At 38.2% G+C, this 20,451-nt stretch overlaps 1 protein-coding gene across 5 annotated transcripts in view; it reads left to right on the top strand.

The window, feature by feature from the left end:
- ATP11A (ATPase phospholipid transporting 11A) overlaps window positions 1-20,451 on the top strand; it is a 140,599-nt gene that overhangs the window by 70,386 nt on the left and 49,762 nt on the right. For all 5 annotated transcript variants that reach the window (XM_039878800.1, XM_039878801.1, XM_039878802.1 and 2 more), the window contains exons 2-8: window positions 34-156; window positions 9,142-9,231; window positions 10,086-10,166; window positions 12,795-12,902; window positions 16,264-16,392; window positions 18,805-18,908; window positions 19,413-19,463. In XM_039878800.1, coding sequence (XP_039734734.1) covers window positions 34-156; window positions 9,142-9,231; window positions 10,086-10,166; window positions 12,795-12,902; window positions 16,264-16,392; window positions 18,805-18,908; window positions 19,413-19,463 — 686 coding nt within the window. The remainder of the gene's footprint in view (window positions 1-33; window positions 157-9,141; window positions 9,232-10,085; window positions 10,167-12,794; window positions 12,903-16,263; window positions 16,393-18,804; window positions 18,909-19,412; window positions 19,464-20,451) is intronic.

Below are 20,451 nucleotides of genomic sequence, written 5' to 3'. Positions count from 1 at the left end.
GCACTTGGATTAACACCACTCTGTTTTCCGCAGTGTGCTGGAGAAGAGAATTGGGTGGACAGTCGGACCATCTACGTGGGGCACAGGGAGCCCCCGCCAGGTGCTGAGGCCTACATTCCACAGAGGTACCCAGACAACAGAATAGTCTCCTCCAAGGTAACTTTCTGTCTGAGTGTTTATTAATTTCCTAACAGAACTCCTTTGGGGAGCATGGGAACTTTATGACAGCAGTTAGCAACACCGCTCCTAGAACTAGTGTCACAGCTGCCCTTTACTCTCAACTAAGGACTGTGGTTACAATTTACATGGGGCTTGTGCAGTCATTACCCCTCCGGTTGTCCCCGTAACACTGTTCAGACTAGCCAAGATGTCACTGCACATTTTCTTCACTTCTCTTTTAATTATATCATGGACATAGTGTCAAAACTGAAGTCTAAGACATTCAAATCCTACTACTGTCACTTATTTATTTGCTGTCTGGCCACGTGCCAGTCATGAACCACCCCAGGCTGGAATTTCCTTATCTATAAAACAGAGACATGCTAGATGTCACCAGTGAAAGAGTCTGTGTAAACAAAAACACTGCGCACATGTCAGAGTCAATTAGGTGCAATAAATGCAGAGAGGAAGAAATGTGATTAGAATGTCATCGTTTCAACGATGCACCTTGTTTTCATTGACTGGAGAGTGGGAATGCAGAGTGTGAATATTTTACACATTTAGAGAATCACCTGGTAAATGGGCCTTGAGAGCAGGGTGGAAAATTTACTAGCTGGCTTTGATAAAACAGGTAAATGGTAGCTTTAGAGATTATGAGAACTTTCGCTTTGGGTGCCTGCACGCATGTGTCCATGAAAGCACCCACTGTTCCTGGCTTCACTAGATGTATAGATCTATGATAGACTTACTTAATTCACACATGAGTGTCTGGGGTAGATCAGTGTGTGTGGTAGACCTACTTCATTTTTGTATGAGCGATCGAAGAGTGCCCCGTGTTTGTTAAGAATATTTGAGAACAAAAAAAGCTTTGCTCTTTAAGGCAGTTTTTAAGTAGAATTATTTTATTTAAAATTGCAGTGTAAAATAATAATAATAACTGCTTTAATTGCCAAAAACGCAATGTGGGTAAGTAAATTGCTCATAAACAAAATCTCAACCAAATAAATATAGTATGTGGTTACCCAGATGTGATAAAATGAGAGGAGAAATAAATTGAGGAGGAATGACATATCTAAAACACAGGCCTTTCCAGTAGTGACATTTATAAATTTTATACCGTCTTAATTAGAGCTCACTAAAGGTGATTTCTATGCAACTATGTATTCTTTCAACCCACTAGTGTGGCTAAAAAGAAAAAAATCTTCAAAACATTTTTTTAAAATATTTAAAAATTTTTTTTATTTTTCAACTACAGTTGACATATAGTATTATATTAGTTTCAGGTGCGCAACACAGTAATTAGACATGTATATAACTTATAAAGTGACCACCTCGATAAGTCTAGTACCCATCTGACACTATACATAGTTATTACAATATTATTGACTATATTCCCTATGCTGTACTCTACATCTCTGTGATTATTTTTATAACTGGCAATTTGTACTTCTTAATCCCTTCACCTTTTTCATCCATTCCCACCCCCCAACCTCCTTCCCATCTGGCAGCCATCAATTTGTTCTCTGTCTCTGTGAGTTTGTTTCTGTCAAAAACATTTCTTAAAAATCTAGTCCTGTGCAGTACAAAGGCATCAAAAAACAGGAAGTGCACTGCAAAACATTAAAATGTGGTGCCATGCGTGTACTTGTCAGGACGGTAGTCCGGGATACAGCTGATGGGACATGAAACCTCCCTACACTACACAACATCTAAACTGGGTAGGACGTTTGTCAAAGGCACTTCAGCCACCGATACAAATCCCTGTGCAGCTGGTTTCTCCCTCCAGGGACAAACTCAGCCTTGAAAGTCCCAGCCCCCAGTACCTTCCTATAGATATGGAAAGTTCTTTACAAGGCTTCGCGGAGGAAATTTCTGAAACTCAAAACACCTGGTTCATTGGAGGTGTCAAAAGGCCTTCTTGATGCATTTGATAGAATATAGCTGGAAATTGAGGGATACTTTATTTATTCTAAAAGCCTCTGTCAACATTTCAGTAGACAGCAATGAAAGTAGTAATATCTAAATCCCCTTCCTGACCGCTGTGCTATCTGATTCAAGTTTTAGAGCGAATTATTTCCCTATTTTTCTTTCAGTAATCCCACAGCCAATAGCCAACACTGTTTTTGAGATGCCTTGTCTTCCCTCCTTGCTCTACAACTCACCATCTTTTCTCTTCCTTTGTCCGGACTTTTGTTCCTCTCCCTGCGGGGGCACCTTCCTGTCCCCAGCTGCCCTACGTGAACTGGAGCCCCAGAGCCTCCTTGGCTTTTGTCAAAGGAAACTCTATGCTGGGGAGGTTGTAACAAAGGGTTTGGATACAGACTTGCAGGTTCCTGGGGGCCTTTTTGAAACCATTTCTCCTCAGGAAAACTCTTTTATATGAGGAGGCTCTAGAGTAGGAACTAAGAGAGTTAAGTCAATACTTCTTCAGGAGTTGGGTCAAGCTGTCCCCACAAAAGAGAGATTGAGTGTCGGGTAAAGTGCTCATCTACTTCATCTCGGCTCAGAGTGGAGAGGGGACTGTGCTCTCAAATTCATCTGTGTAGAGAATGATCTTTATTCCTCAAAGAGGTGAGATTAATGGCTTGATACCAGTTCAAGGAAAAATGATGCACAGCATCACCTCTATTGCTCACCAAATTCAGTTTGGAAGAGGCCCTCAGAAAGATGAGGACTTAGAATCTAAGCCAGTGGACAGTGGCGTTGATTTAGATCAACTGGAGTGGAAACCTAGAGTGTGTTTTTGTTTTCGTTTAAAAACAGATCAGGACATATGAAAAATACAATTTAAATTGTGAAACAAATTTACAAGCCGGTTTGAAGACTATGTTTATGGTAATGTAGCTATGTTTTCTTGGGAAGAAAACTTTTATTTCTACCTTAAAGGAAAAGACTGTTAACTAAGACTTAGAAGCCTATTCTCAGTGAGTCTGATTTTATTAAATCAAAGGGTTGTGAAAGCATTTGTCATGTACATATTTATACAAAGGGATTGAAAAGGCTAATTAATCTAATTATGTTACACTTCTGACCTATGCCACAGAAACTCAATTATTGGTGATCAGCGATTGATGGAAATTCTGTTTCCTTTTGCGGGGAGACACACAAGGCAGGTGTCTGGCAGAAGAAGGAAAACCAAGACACTATCTGTAGCTTGACCCTCTTCCTTTCCTCTGACCACATGCAGAACTCCCCACCCAGGGCCTGCTTGAGCTCACCACTGCTGGCAGATCCGAGAACAAAGGTGCTCTGCTTTGTCGGTTTCACAAAAAAATTATACTTCTGGGCACAAACTTCATGTGGCTTCCAGCTCTGCCCCAGGATGCTACAAAATTAAATAGTTATCTCAAACTGTACTGTCACTCCATACATTCGAGAAAGCTGAATTACTTTTGATTATTGGTTAGGGAAAATGACCTCTACCAATTGGATACAGGCGGTGTTCTTAATGACTTTCAAGTTTATCATGTCATTTAAGCCCAACAACAACCCCATGAGGCCACTATTACTTATTAAACCCAGCCTATGCCTGAAGACACCAAGCCTCAGAATAAAGTGAATGAGCCGATTCTTAGCCACACGTCTGACCCCGAGCCCAGCGCTCCCTCTGCTGTGCCAGCACTACCTCTCTTAACAGCCCATCGTGATGCTCATTCCTTTCTTATATCAATAATTCAGAATATGGGCATAATTTTCTATTTTTTAAAACCTCATCTCTCAATCATAAGTGACAGAGAAACTTCTACTCCGTGTGAGTTGATTGCCTTCCGCAGTTCGGTGACCAACCTCCAGCACGTTTTTAGGTCTGTCCCACTCACAGCTGTGGTGCTAGACCCAATTTCAGGTACATAATAGTCGAGGCCTCAGGGAAATTTCCAGATGCTCTTGTATTACTTTCTGGCAGCTGGCAAAGAAGAACAGCGCCCAGGGCATTTTTCTTAGGGTGTTTTCTTTCTCCACATGACTAAAGATAGACCAAGTGAGACTGCTTTCTTCTTTGTGAGGAGTCATACTCCCGGCAAGTAACCCTGAACCAGAGGTGACTTATACACAGAGGAGAAGAGAGGAAGCAAAACTGAGCTCAGATGCTCATGAGATGTTCTCATTGCAGGGCTAACAATACACAGAACAAATGCAAAGACTTCAGGTATGAAATTTTTTGTGTTGTGAGAGAAATGCCAGGAATAGTTTAATTGTCTTGTATAATTCGCCATTCCCTAAAATATCCGTTATAGTAAAGAGAGATTTTCTGGTTGACTCAGACTTCTCAGTTTCCTTATAGCAAGAAAAAAAACCCAGTTTATTCCATGCCTGTGGCTCAATATTAGGATTTCCAGTATAAAGTATTGTTCTACTGATTGTATCACAGGAGAAGGTAGGACTTCATAGCTGAATATAGGTCAGAGTATTACAGTATACTTTGTAATACACAAAGCATTATATTACATTATGACCCACATGTCTAAGCAAATATTTAGATCATTACCATTTAACAAAGATGATAAATGTACAATTGGCCCACTATTATCAGTTTTCCACCTCTTATACGTGTAATAAAATGATTATTTTATTGTACTTTATCCGTATGTTACTGGTATATCAGTGCAGTCATGAATATTTAAAGTATCTCACTGGGTTTTCAATTTTCTTATTATACATCATAAGTAATTAATAACCCTCTTTTGACCACATTAACAATCAGTGTAATAACTTTTTATAGTAATTTATTCTGTGAAATGTGGAAATTACAAAGCTTACTGTCAAAGCTGCAGCATGGGTCTTCCATGCCTGATTAGAATAAAGAAACCATTTAACTGATTTTAAATTCCAGATTTGTGCTGGTTCCCTGGCAGACCAGAATTCAAAATTAAAAATACAGCACCATTTACATTAGCACCAAAAAGAAAAGCAATATATACTTACTCATACTTAAGTGTAAATCTACAAAGTATGTACAAGAGCTATATGAGGAAACCTATACAACTTTGTTGAAAGAAATCAAAGAAGTTTTAAGTAAATGGAGAAATATTCTATGTTCATGGATGAGAAGACTCAATGTTGTTAGGATGTCAGTTCTTTCCAAGTTAATCTATAGATTCAACACAATCCTAGTCAAAATCCCATCAAGTTATTTTGTAGATATCAACAAACTGATTCTAAAGTTTATATGGAGATGCAAAAAAACCCAGAACCCATCGCAATATTGAATAACATAGTTGGAGGACTGACACTATCCCATTTCATATTTTCTATAAAGTTATAGTAATGAAGACAGTGTAGTATCAGTGAAAAAAAGACAAATAGATCAATGGAACAGAATAAAGAGCCCAGACATAGATCCACATAAATATAGTCAACTGATTTTTGACAAAGGAACAAAAACAATACAATGGAGAAATGAAAGGCTTTCTACAAATGGTGCAAGAGCAATATACGTCCACATGCAAAAAAAAGAAAAAAAAAAAGAACAAAATTGGAGGTGTCATACTACCTGATATCAAACTATACTACAAGGGTACAGTAATCAAAACAGAATGGTACTGGCATAAAACAGACACATTGATCAAATGAACAGAACATAGAGCCCAGAAATAAATTCACGCCTATATGCTCACTTAATATATGACAAAAGAGGCAAAAATATAAAATGGGGTAAAGACAGTCTCTTCAATAAATGGTGCTAGGAAAATTGGACAGATACATGCAAAAAAGAAAAAGAAAAGGAAAGAAACTGGACCACCTTTTTATACCTTATACAAGAATAGACTCAAAATGGATTAAAGACTTAAATGTAAGACCCGAAACCATAAAACTTCTAGAAGAAAACATAGGCAGTAATCTCTCTGATGTTGCTACTAGTAACTTCTTTCAGATATATCTTCTCAGACAAAGGAAACAAAAGAAAAAAAATAAACAAATGGCATTACGACAAACTAAAAAGGTTTTGCACAGCAAAAGAAACCATCAACAAAATGAAGACAACTGACTGAATGGGTGAAGATATTTGCTTATGATACATCTGGTAAGAGATTAATATCCAAAATATATAAAGAATTTGTCAAACTCAACAACAAAAAAACAATCTAATTAAAAAACGAGCAGAAGACCTGAACACTTATTTCTCCAAAGAGGAAATACAGATGGCCAATAGACATATGAAAAGATGCTCAATGTCACTAATTGTCAGATAAATGCAAATTAAAACCACAATGAGATATCACCTCACACCTGTCAGAATGGCTATCCTCAATAAATCAAAGAACAAATGTTGGCAAGGATGTGGAGAAAAGGGAACCCTCACGCATTGTTGGTGGGATTGTAAATTGGTACAGCTGCTATGGAAAACAGTCTGGAGATTTCTCAAAAAATTTAAAATGGAAATACCTTTTGACTCAGCAATTGCACTTCTGGGTATTTATCCAAAGAAAACCAAAACAATAATCTGTAAAGATCTATGCACACCTATGTTCATGGCAGCACAATTTACAATAGCCAAGATATGGAAGCAATCTAAATACCCATCAACAGATGACTGGATAAAGAAGTTATGGTTCATATATACAATGAAATATTACTCAGACATTAAAAAAATGAAATCTTTCCATTTGCAAAGACATGGTTGGACCTAGAGGTTGTTATGCTGAGTGAAATGTCAGACAAAGAAAGATAAATACCATATGATTTCACTTACATGCAGAATCTAAGGAACAAAAAAACAAACTAATCAAAAACAGACTCACAAATATAGAGGACAATCTGGTGATGGCCAGAGGATTGGGGGTGAGTTTGGGAGAATGAGATAAAGGGTTAAAGAAGCACAAATTAGTAGTTGGTAGATTGCCACAGGGATGGGGAGCATGGCATAGGGAATGCAGTTAGCTATGTAATTGTGGCAAAGTTTACTCTTCATTTTCACGTTATGTCAGGTAGGACAGATTTATTGTTAAGTTGCATACATATATAAAAAGTTATTTTGTACATGACCTTCATTACACCTAAGATTAGGACTCAAAAAAAAAAAAAGAATCTAGACACTGATCTTACACTTTTCACAAAATTAACTATAAATGAATTGATCATATACCTAAATGTAAAGTGCACAACTGTAAATGTCCTAGATGATAGCATAGGAGAAAATCTAGGTGACCTTGGTTGGATAATGAGTATTCTGACACGACACCAATAACACTAACCATGAAAGGTAAAACTAATAAGTTGAATTTTTTTAATTTAAAAATTTCTGCTCTTCAAAAGATACTGTTAAGAGAATTAAAAGACAAGTTACTAAGAGAAGATACTTCCAAAACATATATTCCATAAAGGATTGGTATGAAATGATACATGGAAGATAAAGGTGTTTAGATGGGTACGGTGGGGTAAATTTGGGACCTAGGAAATTAATTTTTTTTCTAAACCTCTAGAGACCTGGTTTTTTCCTCTTAATTCTTCATTTCTCTAGAAGCAACCATTACCATCGAATAAAAGGTATTTAAGTATAAATCAATTTTAAATAAGTTGGAATTTGAAATACCTTTTACAGCATAGTCATGAGACATTTATAAAATTAATGAATTGAGCCCTCCCTTCCCATTAGTCTAGTACCCACCTGGTACCATACATAGTTATTACAATATTATTGACTATATTTTCTGTGCTGTACTAAGTACAGTGTACTTCATATCCCCTTGATTATTTCAAAACTATCAATTTATACTTGAAAAAATATTAACTAATTAATTAATTTATTTTTTATTTAGAGATTTTTAAAGGTGATTTATGGGGCCACCCCGAGAAGAGAACTGAAAGTAGGCCCATAGTTGTCAGGAGATGGCGGGGAACCACTCCTTTGTTTTTCTGCTCATTGAGGAACTTCGTTATGAACTTGCGAATATAAATTAGAATATAAAATGGAAATTCCCTGTATACTCTCTAAATAGTTGGAAACTTAAGGCAAAGAAGTTTATTTACTTTTTAACTGTGATGTACTGTGAAATAGATGTAAAAACCAGATTCAGAATATGTTGATTACTTCAAGACTATGCCAGGCTTTAGGTATTATATTCAATTTTCAATAACTTGTGTTTGAGATTCTGGCACTAAAGGAGCTCTTGATATGAGAGCTTGATAACTACTGTCTAGAGCTGCGATACCAGCACACTCCCCTGATAGGAGCTGATGTAGGTACCATTCATTTTACAGCAAGAAGGCTAGGGTCACCTTATAGACTGGGCAGAGCACGTTCTTACTCTTCAGCAGACTGTCCTCATTAAAGTCAAAAGCTTTCAAATAGAATTTTAAAACTAATTTCTAAGCTCAGTGTTTACTGCAGATCCATGACATCTGGGGCATTGTTGTTTTTAACACAGAAGTTAAGAAAACTGTCTTTCTGAGGCAAAAATGAAAAGTTTGGAGAATAAGTGGCAACAGAACCATTTTCCCTGCTTACCTCTCCATCCCCTCTCCCTCTCGTGTGTGTGTGTGTGGTGCTGACACAGAAACTTCCCTATGTAGGAACCGTCTCCAGACTGAATCAAGACCATCTGGTAACATTGACTTCTGTTTTAGCTTTCTGTCACCATCTAGTCACACTGTCACACACACACACACACACACACACACACACACACACAAAACTTACAAAGAAATTACAACCAAGGAAAAATGCTAAATATATATTTTTTGAGTTAACAATCTTAGGTTTATATTTTATGAAAGACATTTTAATAATAAAACTATTAAGGTACTACCTTGAATTATCTGAAATTTGGTAATACATATGCTACTTTTGAGGTACACGTTCTCTGTTAGAAGTTTGTCTTTGTGGTCAACAAATTGATAAAATGTCTATAAACACTTTAAATTTTGAATTATGAGTTCTATATCTAAAACTGAACATTTTATACTTTGAGATCATGCAGTAGAATAACATAAAAAGTAAATTGTGATCAAAATGACACCTTTTTGTTTTTTTTTTTAATATAGTACACATTTTGGAACTTTATACCCAAGAACTTATTTGAACAATTCAGAAGAATAGCCAACTTTTATTTTCTTATCATATTTCTGGTACAGGTAAGGCTGGTCATCTTTTTTCTATCACCTCAAATGTAAATCTAAATAGGTGACACTTTATTCTCAAGTGATTAACTATGGTTTGCTAGTAAGAAGGAACAAGGACTTGGTGCTCTTTATCTATAGTTCCTTCTTTTATTTCCTTCAGGGCAAGTGTGCTGGTTCAGAGAGACCTATAAGCTAAAACATACACATGAGCACTCTGCTTTTGAGTTGGTTCTGGCCACCTTCCAGCACTAGAGGGGAGATCAGGAGCTGCCTAATTTTTAGGAAAAATTCATCAGCCAAGCTAAACATTATTGCACTTTTCTTCTTCCTAAGTATGCGTAGACGAACCAGAGAAAACATTAAGAAAAAGAGGAAGAGGAAATAAAAAAAGAGAGAGTGAGTGAATGAATACCACAGTGAGGGATGAATTAGGGAACAATATGTCAGCTGTGTTTTAAGAATAGCAATCTAATTTTTTTTCCATCTTACAAAATACAGTTGAAAGACTTTCAAATTTTCCCCAACATTAAGTTGACCAAATGATGTAATTAAAGTGTGGCACCAGAGAAGAGTAGTAAATTGAATAAATGTATTCTGGTATTAGACTTGTGTCTTTGCCACTGCCAGTATCATTTCCTTACACATGTCCCTTAATAAAAGAGAACCGCCCTCAGCTTCATAGTGAAATTGGGTGATTTACTTTTTATTTAATTTATCTCTAATGGTGAGATAAAGTGGGGTAACAATAAAGCAATTTAAAATAAGTAAAAGCAAATGTTGGGTGGTGGTGTAACAGGGCTAACCAATCTGTCTAAAGTCACTAATATGTTTTTAAAAATGGTTCCACAATTCTCTTTTAATTTCAGTTGATTATTGATACACCCACAAGTCCAGTAACGAGTGGACTTCCACTGTTCTTTGTCATTACCGTCACAGCTATCAAACAGGTAAGAATTTTACAAAGGAAGAAGGTCATTATCTTCGTTATATGATGTCGCCTCTTATCCAAAGCAATCTGGTTTGTTTTAGCTAGGTCATAGAAAATTTACCTAAGTTCAAGAAATTCATTTTTGTAACTGTTTTAGATTTATACTTGGGTTAAAAGAATAAAGATCATATAATTTACTTGCTAATTTGGTGCCCTGTGAGTTCGAGGAGGAAACTATGGTTTTCACACTCTGAATCAACCAGAGATGGTGTCTGATGTTAGGTGAGTTGCTTAACCTTTGTCCTCAACCATCTTAACTGCAAGGATTTGCTACCTACAGAGGGTCTCCAATGTGGCTTCATAATACAGCATGCTCACTCCTGACTCAATGTGGATAAAATTGTTCTTTCTGTTCTTTCTGATGAATAAAGCCAGTGACTAACAGTAAGAAGAATACATCTCAGTCATTTCCACTATCCATTTAGCCAGTTTAGTGCTTCAGCCATCACCACTATCTAGTTCCAGAAAATTTCCATCACATGACAGCTCATGGGTACAGATGGGTAGCCACATCTGGAGATGTAAACAGCTCTTCAGGCATCTGATTTTCCCTTTCATGTGCTGGGAAATATTACAGAGAAGATGTAATTCATGATCCTTAACTCAGATGCACTTTTACATCCAAAGAAACCCAGCTCTAAAGGTGTGTTAATCAATTTAGAAAACACTACTCTTTGATGGAAAGTATATGTTTTCTCCTATTGAGAATTTGAAATTTGAAAAAAAAATTGAAATTCTGTCTATTTAATACCAGAAGGATTTAGCAGAGTTGTTAGAGAATTAGGGCACGCTGCTTTTCCAATGCTTGAGCCAGTGTCTGAGTTGACATAGGAACAGCTAATATTGGTAACTTCCAATGTTTGTTACAGTTAATAAAATGCACATGTGCATGGGGAACTGTAAGGTTTACATGGGTGTCACAAAGTGAATCAGGCACCTTACTCTGCTAAGAATCTGGGCTGCCATATCCAATAAAAAATCATAGTCAGAAGATATATATATATATGGAGAGAGAGAGAGAGAGAGAGGCTGTCTTGTGCTTTTCGAGGTAGTTAAGATCAGCTATTAGAAATATAATTGGTGACAAGTTTCTTGAGGAATTTTGATTAGTTCATATTAAAAGCCTAAAAGCCTTGTTTATCTTTTGAGTCAGACATTTTCTTTTTAGCAATCTATACTAAATGTATATCATGGACATACACAAAAATACAATTGTGAAGATGTTTATCAAAGTATATCTATAACTACAAAACTTTTAAGCAATCCCAAATCACCATGGAAAAATGTCTATGACATATTAAGGGTACAAAGTAGCATGTATAGTACGATCTTAATGTTGAAAAAATACTCCCCCATGGACTAGAATTATATTTATATATAATTATAGTTATATGTTGATATTTTACATATTAACAGTTTTTATCAAGTGATAGGATTAGGACTTTTTAGTTTTTTTTTTTTTTTTTTTGGTAGTAGTATATGTATTTTTTTTGTCCACAAAGAATATAATTTGTTTTGTAATATAAAAGGTAAAAACTAATTTTGAAAAGTTGCTTTTGATTCTTTTATTTATGCCTTGATTTTGTTTTCGAAATTTCCACCTGCACTGTTGCAGAATGGAAAGAAGATCAGGCAGAAGACCCAGAAAAATAGGGTGGAACAAAATCCAAGCAGATTGTTAGAAAATATTTTTCTTTTCTAATTTCCCACTTTACTCATATCCTTTATTTAGTCTACAGATATTTATTGAGCTTCTGCTATGTACTAAGCCTTTTTGTAGGTCCTAGAGATGGTAATGCTGAACAAGAGAAATTCTGCACATATATGTATATACACATACATACATGTGCACTGTGGGCCAGCAGGGTGCTGGTAGTGGGTCCTCTCTGATACACTCAAACCAGGGAAACAGTTTGAAGCGAGGGCCTGAGTCCAGAGGAAGGGGAACCAGAAGACTCCTCCCCCAGACCTCAGGCCATAAGCAGGTCTTGGCCCCTCCAGGACCCCAGGCCATGGCCCTGGCAGTGAGCAGCTTGGTGTAGTCACCATAGTGGACTTGAGAACGGCCGTTCTGCACATGTCCTAACAGCAGAAAGTTTGAGAAGCCGCCATAAAAGGTGTGGAGTTGGGGCTCCCAGCAGTGGCAGGGCTAGTTGTGTCCCTGTTCAATTCAAGTATGAGAACACAAGGAGATCTGGCCTTCTGGAAGCCCACAGAAGGGTGGGCCAGGGGACATGGAGAAGTGGAGGATTTATGATCTATTGAGGGAAAAGCATTAGGACTTGCCGGTGGATAGGTGCTGGGTGTTAGGAAAAGAAGAATAAAAGGTGACTTCTGGTTTTGCTGTGGCTAATCCTTCTCATGGGCAGTTTTACTATGGTTAGCCCTTCTCATGGACACGGCTGGGAACACCGGAGTTTTCAAGTCTCCTGGCCACCTTGCTTGTCCAAGAGGCTGAGGCTGCTAATGCTTTACCCATAGTCACTGCCCATCAGAGCGACGTCCAGAAGGATCGGCTCAGAGCTGGTGGACCCTCCACAGTTCTCTCGTTCCATTGCATGAGATTCTTTCTTAATTTATTTTTTAGGGCTATGAAGACTGGCTACGCCATAAAGCAGACAATGCCATGAACCAGTGCCCTGTTCATTTCATCCAGCACGGCAAGCTGGTTCGGAAGCAGAGCCGAAAGCTGAGAGTAAGTAATAACTGACACATTTAACTGGCTTAAAACCAGTAACAACTACAAAACAAAAGCAGTGTAACAGTTTTATTCTCTTTGGCAAAACAATTGTCTGTAATTGTTTTTTAATTGGATATAGGCCCAACCTCTTCCCCAAATACTTCTCACTTCAGGCAAGCTCCTAACACTATCTTTTATTTTTATTTTTATTTATTTACTTTTAAAGTTTTAATAAATTTTATTTTTAGAGCAGGTTTAGGCTTACAGCAACATTGAGCGGAAGGAATAGAAGTTTCCCATATACCTCCTGTTCTGTCCCTACACACAACCTCCCCCCTATCAGCACCCCAACCGGACTGTTTATGAGATTATACTAACTAGTCAAGACAGAAAGCTCTAAACAATTTTAGCAAACCTGTTTTAGAACAAGGTAAAATTACATTAAAATACACTCTGCTATTTGGAAATTTATGGAAACTGGGTCAGAAACCTCACTGAAGGTTGCATTTCAATTTTTTTCCAATGAATTATCAAGTGTAACTGATGTGTTATTATGATCTTTAAATGTGTGTTTAAATTATTTAAGTGAATTACCTTCAAACCTACACTAGCCATTTAGAAGCACCTATATGTGTACAAATGATAAGAATGATTTTTACAGTAATGGAGTAATGTTTAGCTGTGAGCCTAGGGACAGAGCCTAACCATCTCCCTGTCGCTTCCTCTTGTCCTTGTCATCCTGCTGGTACCTCTTCCCGCCACACACACACACCTTCCCTCCTGTCTGGCAGCTTTACTGTTTCCCTGGGCTGCTTTCCTGGCCAGAAATCATGGTGGGGCCATAAGGAGGTTGCAGTAAGGGAGTGTTGCCAGCCCTTGTGTACAGTGTCAGAAAAGTGGGCCTCTGGTTCCAGGCACATCCCTGATGCCGTGAAGAAGGGTAACCCTGTCAGCCTGGGGACTGATAGATGTCTTGGGAGAAGGATAGGTCCAGGACACCCGGACCTCCAGGGAGCCTGTTAACATGTCACCAGCATGGGATCTGTCTTTGTTAACCTAGCTTCAGTTATCATGTGTATTAGACACACTATCATATGTATTTTTAAATTTTTAAACCTTTTTTTTTGCTTTATAAATCTTATTGTCCAGGTGTTTTAGTACTTCTGAATGAGCTTCCTCTCAGTTAGTCTAGACCAGCGATATTTTCCTATTGGCCACGGGGTCAGGGAGGTGAGGGGCTGGGAGACCCCACACACGTGTTAACAGGCTCCTTCAGACCTCTTTTCTTTGAAAATGGAACCAAACAGTATCTACTAGCACAAAATTGAATATTTAATGCCTTGATCTCCTGTGGGTAATGTCTGCTGTGTATCCAACCTATTCTGACTAGAGGATTCTAAATCGACTACGTGAGACAAGGAAGAAAAATCAGGCTGTCCTTGCAACTCTAGGCACTGTCTTTCAATAGCCGTAATGGCTCAGGCCTTCAGAGGGTGCTCGAGGCTATCAGAAAAGAAATCTTTAATTTTGTTGTTTCAAGAATGTCATTACATAAATGGAATTATGAAACCTTTTAGGATTTTTATCACTCAGTCTGATTCCCATGATTTCTCCCCAGCTGTGTGCATCAGTAGCTCTCCTTTTTATTTGTGAGTCCATGGTGTGGAGTAGACCAGAATTTGCTTACATTCATCAGCTGAAGGACATTTAGGTATTTTTTAGTTTGGGGCTATTATGAATAACGCTGCCATGAACATTCGTGTACAAGTTTTTATGTGAATAAAGTTTCTATTTCCCTAGCATAAAAACTCAACAGTTGAATTGCTGGGTCATATAGTAAATCCATTTTTAGTTTTAAAAAAATTTGCCAAACAATTTCTCAGAACACTACCATTTTATATTCCCATTGGAAATGTATGAACGATTGTTTCTCTACATTCTCACCAGCATTTGGTGTTGGCACTGTTTTTCATTTTCATCATTCTGGTATTGTTTAGTGTGGTTTAAATTTGCGTTTTCGTAATGGCTAATTATGTTGACTATCTTTCCAGAACCCAAAGATTTCCTCCTATGTTTTTTTCTAAAAGGTTTATAGTTTCACATAAGTTCATGATCCAGTTTGAATTTTTATATAAGGTACGAGGTTCGTTTGTTGCCTATAACTGTCCAATTGCTCTTCTGTTTGTTAGAAAGGCTATCCCTCTTCCATTGAACTGCTTTCGTACCGTTGTCAAAAGTCAGTGAGCATATTTGTATGGGTCAATTTCAGGGTTCTCTGTTCTGTTCCATTGGTCTCGCCCCAGTACCAGCACTACTGCTGCTGCAGAGTAAGCCTTTCTATCATCAGAGTCACTCCCCTACTTCATTCTTCTTGTTCAAGATTGTAGTAGCTATTCTAAGGCCTGCACCTTTCCACGTAAATTTTAGAATAAGCCTATCTATATCTATAAAAATCTTTGCTGGGATTCTGGTAGGAATTTCACTAGACCCAACAGTCTATTTGGGGAATAATCCTCCAATTTTAAGTTCCCAGACACTCACCTGGGACCATAAATGGGGGTATAACAGGAAACCCCACTTGTATGGACAGAAGTATGGTGATATCCTGATTCTGGGAGTACCTTGCACGTAACGGCAAGACCATCCAAGTGACTGGAAAGTTTTCGAACCCACTATCATCCCGATTTGTGGGGTTTTAATGGTCATTTATCTTCCAGACACACAGTCTAAAGTCACGATCAGAGAAAAAGGGCCTTTCTGTGAGGTTGTTTAGATACTTTCTTTGGTGATGATACAGAAACTGTGGTGTTTGCATCTTACTTAAGAATCCATATGACAAATATTCTGTGATTCATTTTTACTTCAGTTTTTGCAATGTGATTGCCACTTCTGCTTTGTTCTTAGTCATTATTGAGTGATCTGGACAGTGTCTTGGTTCTGTTGTTTGCCCTGCTCTTAGAACTCTCATAGCTGGTTTATAGAACACCTGGTTTTAGATCAATGCCTCCCTGCAGTAATAATTTCCACTCAGGCATGTTTAATGAAACACTTGAATTCATCCTGCTTGGACTGAATCAAAGATAACCTTGTTATAGATGTTTGTCTGTGTTTCCATTGCAAAATATTCAATCATAATGCACTTTGATGCTTCATGGATCTAAAATTGGTACTTTGAAACCTCACTTGGTCTGTCCTCCATTTGGGCAGAATGCCTGGGAAATGATCTTTCTCTAGAGTCACATTAGCATCCACATACCCTCCTATAAATAAACACCATAATGGCATCCGTCAGTATCAACTGACACTTTAAGGGAAAAAAATGCCCCGCTGCACAGAGGCATGGTTCAGTTAATGGTGCTGTCTGTCTGTCTTGCAGGTTGGGGACATCGTCATGGTCAAGGAGGACGAGACCTTCCCCTGTGACTTGATCTTTCTCTCCAGCAGCCGTGGAGATGGGACCTGCCACGTGACAACTGCCAGCTTAGATGGAGAATCGAGTCACAAAGTAACATGCCTTTATTGGAGACTCTGTACAGGGCCTTATTTGTGTGACCAAAAACTGTATTATGTTTGGAAACTCAGTATTTTCAGTGGTTACAGTGAAAACCCAGGGAGTTTGCGGCCAAATTGTTTTTTGACTTTTGCTTCGTTCCCTCTGTGTTCTACTTTTCTCTTTCCATCCTTAATATCTGTAACAGCCAACCATCTTGGGTTAACAGAAATAACTTCGTATTACTTAGCTGTGTCATTTAGTGGATGTAACAAATTAAAGATATAATGAATAGATTGTTGGAATTTTGGAAGTTTTCATTTTACTAGTCATAATTAGTGTCTTTCCTACCCTGGAATGATGTGAAAAGTCACACATTCATCCGGATTTTGCTTCACTGTTACTTCAATGCGTGTCTTTTTGTTAAAATAATTTCATATCTGAAATTATAATTAATTTCTGACATTCTATATGGAATTCTGTACTGGTAGCTGATACAAAAATTTAATTAACAATCATGAAAGAATAGAATATATCACTCTTAATTTTAAGGTTTTCATTATTTAAAAAATCTGAAGCTTCCAAGGATTTTCTAAAAGTGAGCATGTCTCAATGGATTCAACCATTTCTAAGGCATTAGCTAACAGGACTGCAACTCTGAAACGGTGCTCGAGCAATACCTGTGGATATAGGCAATTTCTAGAGCGGGAAAGAGAAATTTTCTTTGCAAAAACATTAAAAGACATGCTCATCTTTAATGGATAATTCATGATGTCATTGTATAAAGTCCTTGTGGGTCTTTTTTCGGCATTTATTTTCACATTTTCTATGTAGCATGTCCCAAGAGAGTTAACATGCTGGCACAATTGTAAGCAACAGTAATTCTGGGAATGGAAATCCCTGGGTTGGTTGTCAGGTGTTCATTGTAACCTGCTGCTGGTCTCTAGAGTGTGGGGAGGTTATGTTCCCGTCCTTCCTGACAGTAAACATCTCTCAATCTCCTCTTATCTTTCTCTCAAATAAAGTATGTAATAAATCAAAATAAATAGAGCCTCACACACTCTCATTGTTGGCAGTGGGCTGCCCTCTGCACTCTGTCCCATGGGAGGGATGTCGCTGCTCAAACACATCCCAGCATCGCTAGTGAACAGATGCTGGAGGCCTCCAGGTAGATCACTTTTTTCAGGGTGAAATTTTATGGCAGTCTCCTTAGTCCAGAACTGGCAGATATTAGAATTCATGTTCCATTTCAACCTTTCTTGTGTCGTGCTCAGCATCTTAAATGTGTGCCCTCTGAAGTCGTTACTGTGTATTTGGTTTGGCTTGGGGGCTAGATCGATCTGGGGCCTTTCCTTTTAAGGAAAGTGAGACTCCTGCACTAGCCACATTCGTTGCTCATGTGGCTGTGAGCAGACATTTCGCATCTGTAAAATGTGGGCAAACCTTTCCTCTTCCAGGAACTCTTGTGAGGGTATAATTAGAACATTTCCCAAAGTGCTCGCTACACAATAAATGCCCCCGAAATGTTATAAATGCTACTGCTGCTGCTACTGTGATTATATCTATTTGTTTTGATTTATTACACACTTAACTTGTCCAACAGCAAAGATAAGAGGAGACTTAGAGATGTGTTCTCCTTCACTAGGCCCTCATGCACGAGTGTTTCTTTCCTCTTATCTCCCAAGGCAAGCTGAGCTGTTCATGGTTACCGATATTATCTGGGCCAGTGTTCTCTGAAAGAGGTCCCAGAATAGTAGCATAGGCATTACCTGGGATCATATTAGAAATGCAGTTCTCAGGCCCCCACCCCAGACTCGCAGCATCAGAAACTCTGGAGTGGGGCCTGAGAATTGCATTTCTAACATGATCCCAGGTGGGACCCAGGAGTCAGTGCCCTACAGGCCCTGGATGGGATCCTGATGAACACTCAGGCTTGAGGAGCCCGTGGGTTGAGGCCAAGTGAGTAGCTATGCAGAAAGCTTACACTCCCTAACCAGTGTCGGCAAGGGTAGTTCGTGATGCTGATGCCAGTGTTCTATAAACAATAGGGCGTTGTATAAACAAAAAGGAATAAATTTGTTTCCTAGTTGATAGTTACAATCATGATAGATAAATCGAAGTATCCGGTTCTGAAGAAGAATTCTCGGCATTGCTATTAGTTTTAAGTTGAGGATACTAGGTAAGAATGGGAGAACTTTCTGGCACCTAATAGCTATGGGAATGACAGTAGTAACCTATAAATCTATAACTTTTTAACATTTTCAAACTATTATACAGCTTCTCTCTATGCTAACCAAGTTTTGTAACCAGGCTTATTTCTATGCACAAAAAAAATTAGATGTCAGTGTTGCTTAGGATTACAGGCAGTGGCTGCTAGATTTGTGTTGCTTATATTGTTGTGAATTCACATTTCTTGTCAATCTGTAGACACATTATGCAGTTCAAGACACAAAGGGATTTCATACTGAAGAAGATATAGATGGCCTCCACGCTACCATTGAGTGTGAGCAGCCCCAGCCCGACCTCTACAAGTAAGCCAGATCTATGTTCCCCAGGACTATCTCTTTATCCCCTAAACATTGTTCTTGCTGTCCACCCCAAATAATCTAGCTGCATGGTTGCTTTTGGAAGAGATTGTAAATACCTGCTTAAAAGTTAAGACTGAGTCCAAAAGATGTTACTTATATATTTTCACAATCCAGCAACATTTAATTCTATAGCTATCTATTCAAACTTTTGAAGTGGTTTAATGGACCTAAATTCATTGAAGAAAACTAATTTTCTGTATTTTGAGGAAGTGATTTTAAGGAAAATCATTTAAGTCATGGGTTGCTAAGAACAGAAAGTAAAGGAAGAAAGAGGAAGGAAGGTAGAGTGGTTTAGGCACATACTGACATGCTCTTGAATAAAGAATCCCAGGTTGTGAGCACACATCTTCTTCCTTAGAAACAGGAAGGTGGGTGTGTAGGACAGGGCACTTCCTGTCTGCCTCTCCCATTGTTGTCATGCCAATAACCTGACTTTTCTGTTGCCAGGTTTGTGGGCCGCATAAATGTTTACAATGATCAGAATGACCCCGTGGTGAGGTGAGGTGATGTGCTTCTTTTAGACACTTTTGGCCATTTTTATCTCTTAATTATTAAATTAAAAATGAATTTTTTTTACCGATAAGAGATTTTCATTGTTGCTGTTCTATTGGGTTTTGAAAGTAGAATTCAACTTGACCAGAGGTCTAGGTTGTAGCATTTTTTGGTTTCTCTTGTGTATACAGCTGTACATGTTAACAAACTAATGACGCTCATGGAAAATGTTCTCTCACAAGATGTTGCTGCGGGTCTTCTCACAGCAGAGAAATGTCACAAGCCCATCTAACGGTTCCAAGGCAAAGTAGAGGATGTGGTTTCCCCCATTAGAAATACTCTTTCATAATTTATAGACTAGTATGTCTTCAACTATGAAGTTGAAAGATTTCAGACTTGGAGTCCATTTTGTTGGAATGTATGAATCTACTCATAATTGTTACTGGGACACATTTTCGGCTCTAGATTTCATCTAGATTTAAGGGGATGTGCCTCACAAGGGTCTGTTATAGGCTCACATCCACCTAGGGACATAGGAACCTGTTGCCCAGGCATTGGCTGTGACCGGTGTAGGTCACAGGTAGGTGTGCTCACCCTCATCATTATAGCAATCTCAGTTTGGTCACACCCAGGCAGTGTTGACAAGGAATATTTTCATCGTATCCCATCAGATATCTAACTCTGAGGCCCTGAGGTAGCAGTGCCCCAAAACCAGCAAGTGGTCAGGACAAGAGTGATGTACTATCATCCGGCCCACAGCTCCCTGGGTCTGTGCTGCATCTGCTTCCCTGGACCTCCAGATGTTTTATCTGCACATTGTTTCAAGATCCCAGTAGTTCTTTGCTGCCAAAGTATTCAAGATCTATAGGAAATTGACTTTAAGCAGGTTTCGAAGTTGACTTTTTTTGTAAACCCACTGTCAGAGATTTTTTTCTTCCAATTTAATCAGTCTCCAAATTGCCAATATCCTGATATTACTTTGTTTGTTAAAAAT

The sequence above is a fragment of the Pteropus medius genome, unplaced genomic scaffold, assembly GCF_902729225.1.
Source record: "Pteropus medius unplaced genomic scaffold, Ma_sr-lr_union100, whole genome shotgun sequence".
Classification (NCBI taxonomy): domain Eukaryota; kingdom Metazoa; phylum Chordata; class Mammalia; order Chiroptera; family Pteropodidae; genus Pteropus; species Pteropus medius.
This window is presented reverse-complemented; position numbering and strand designations above follow the sequence as displayed.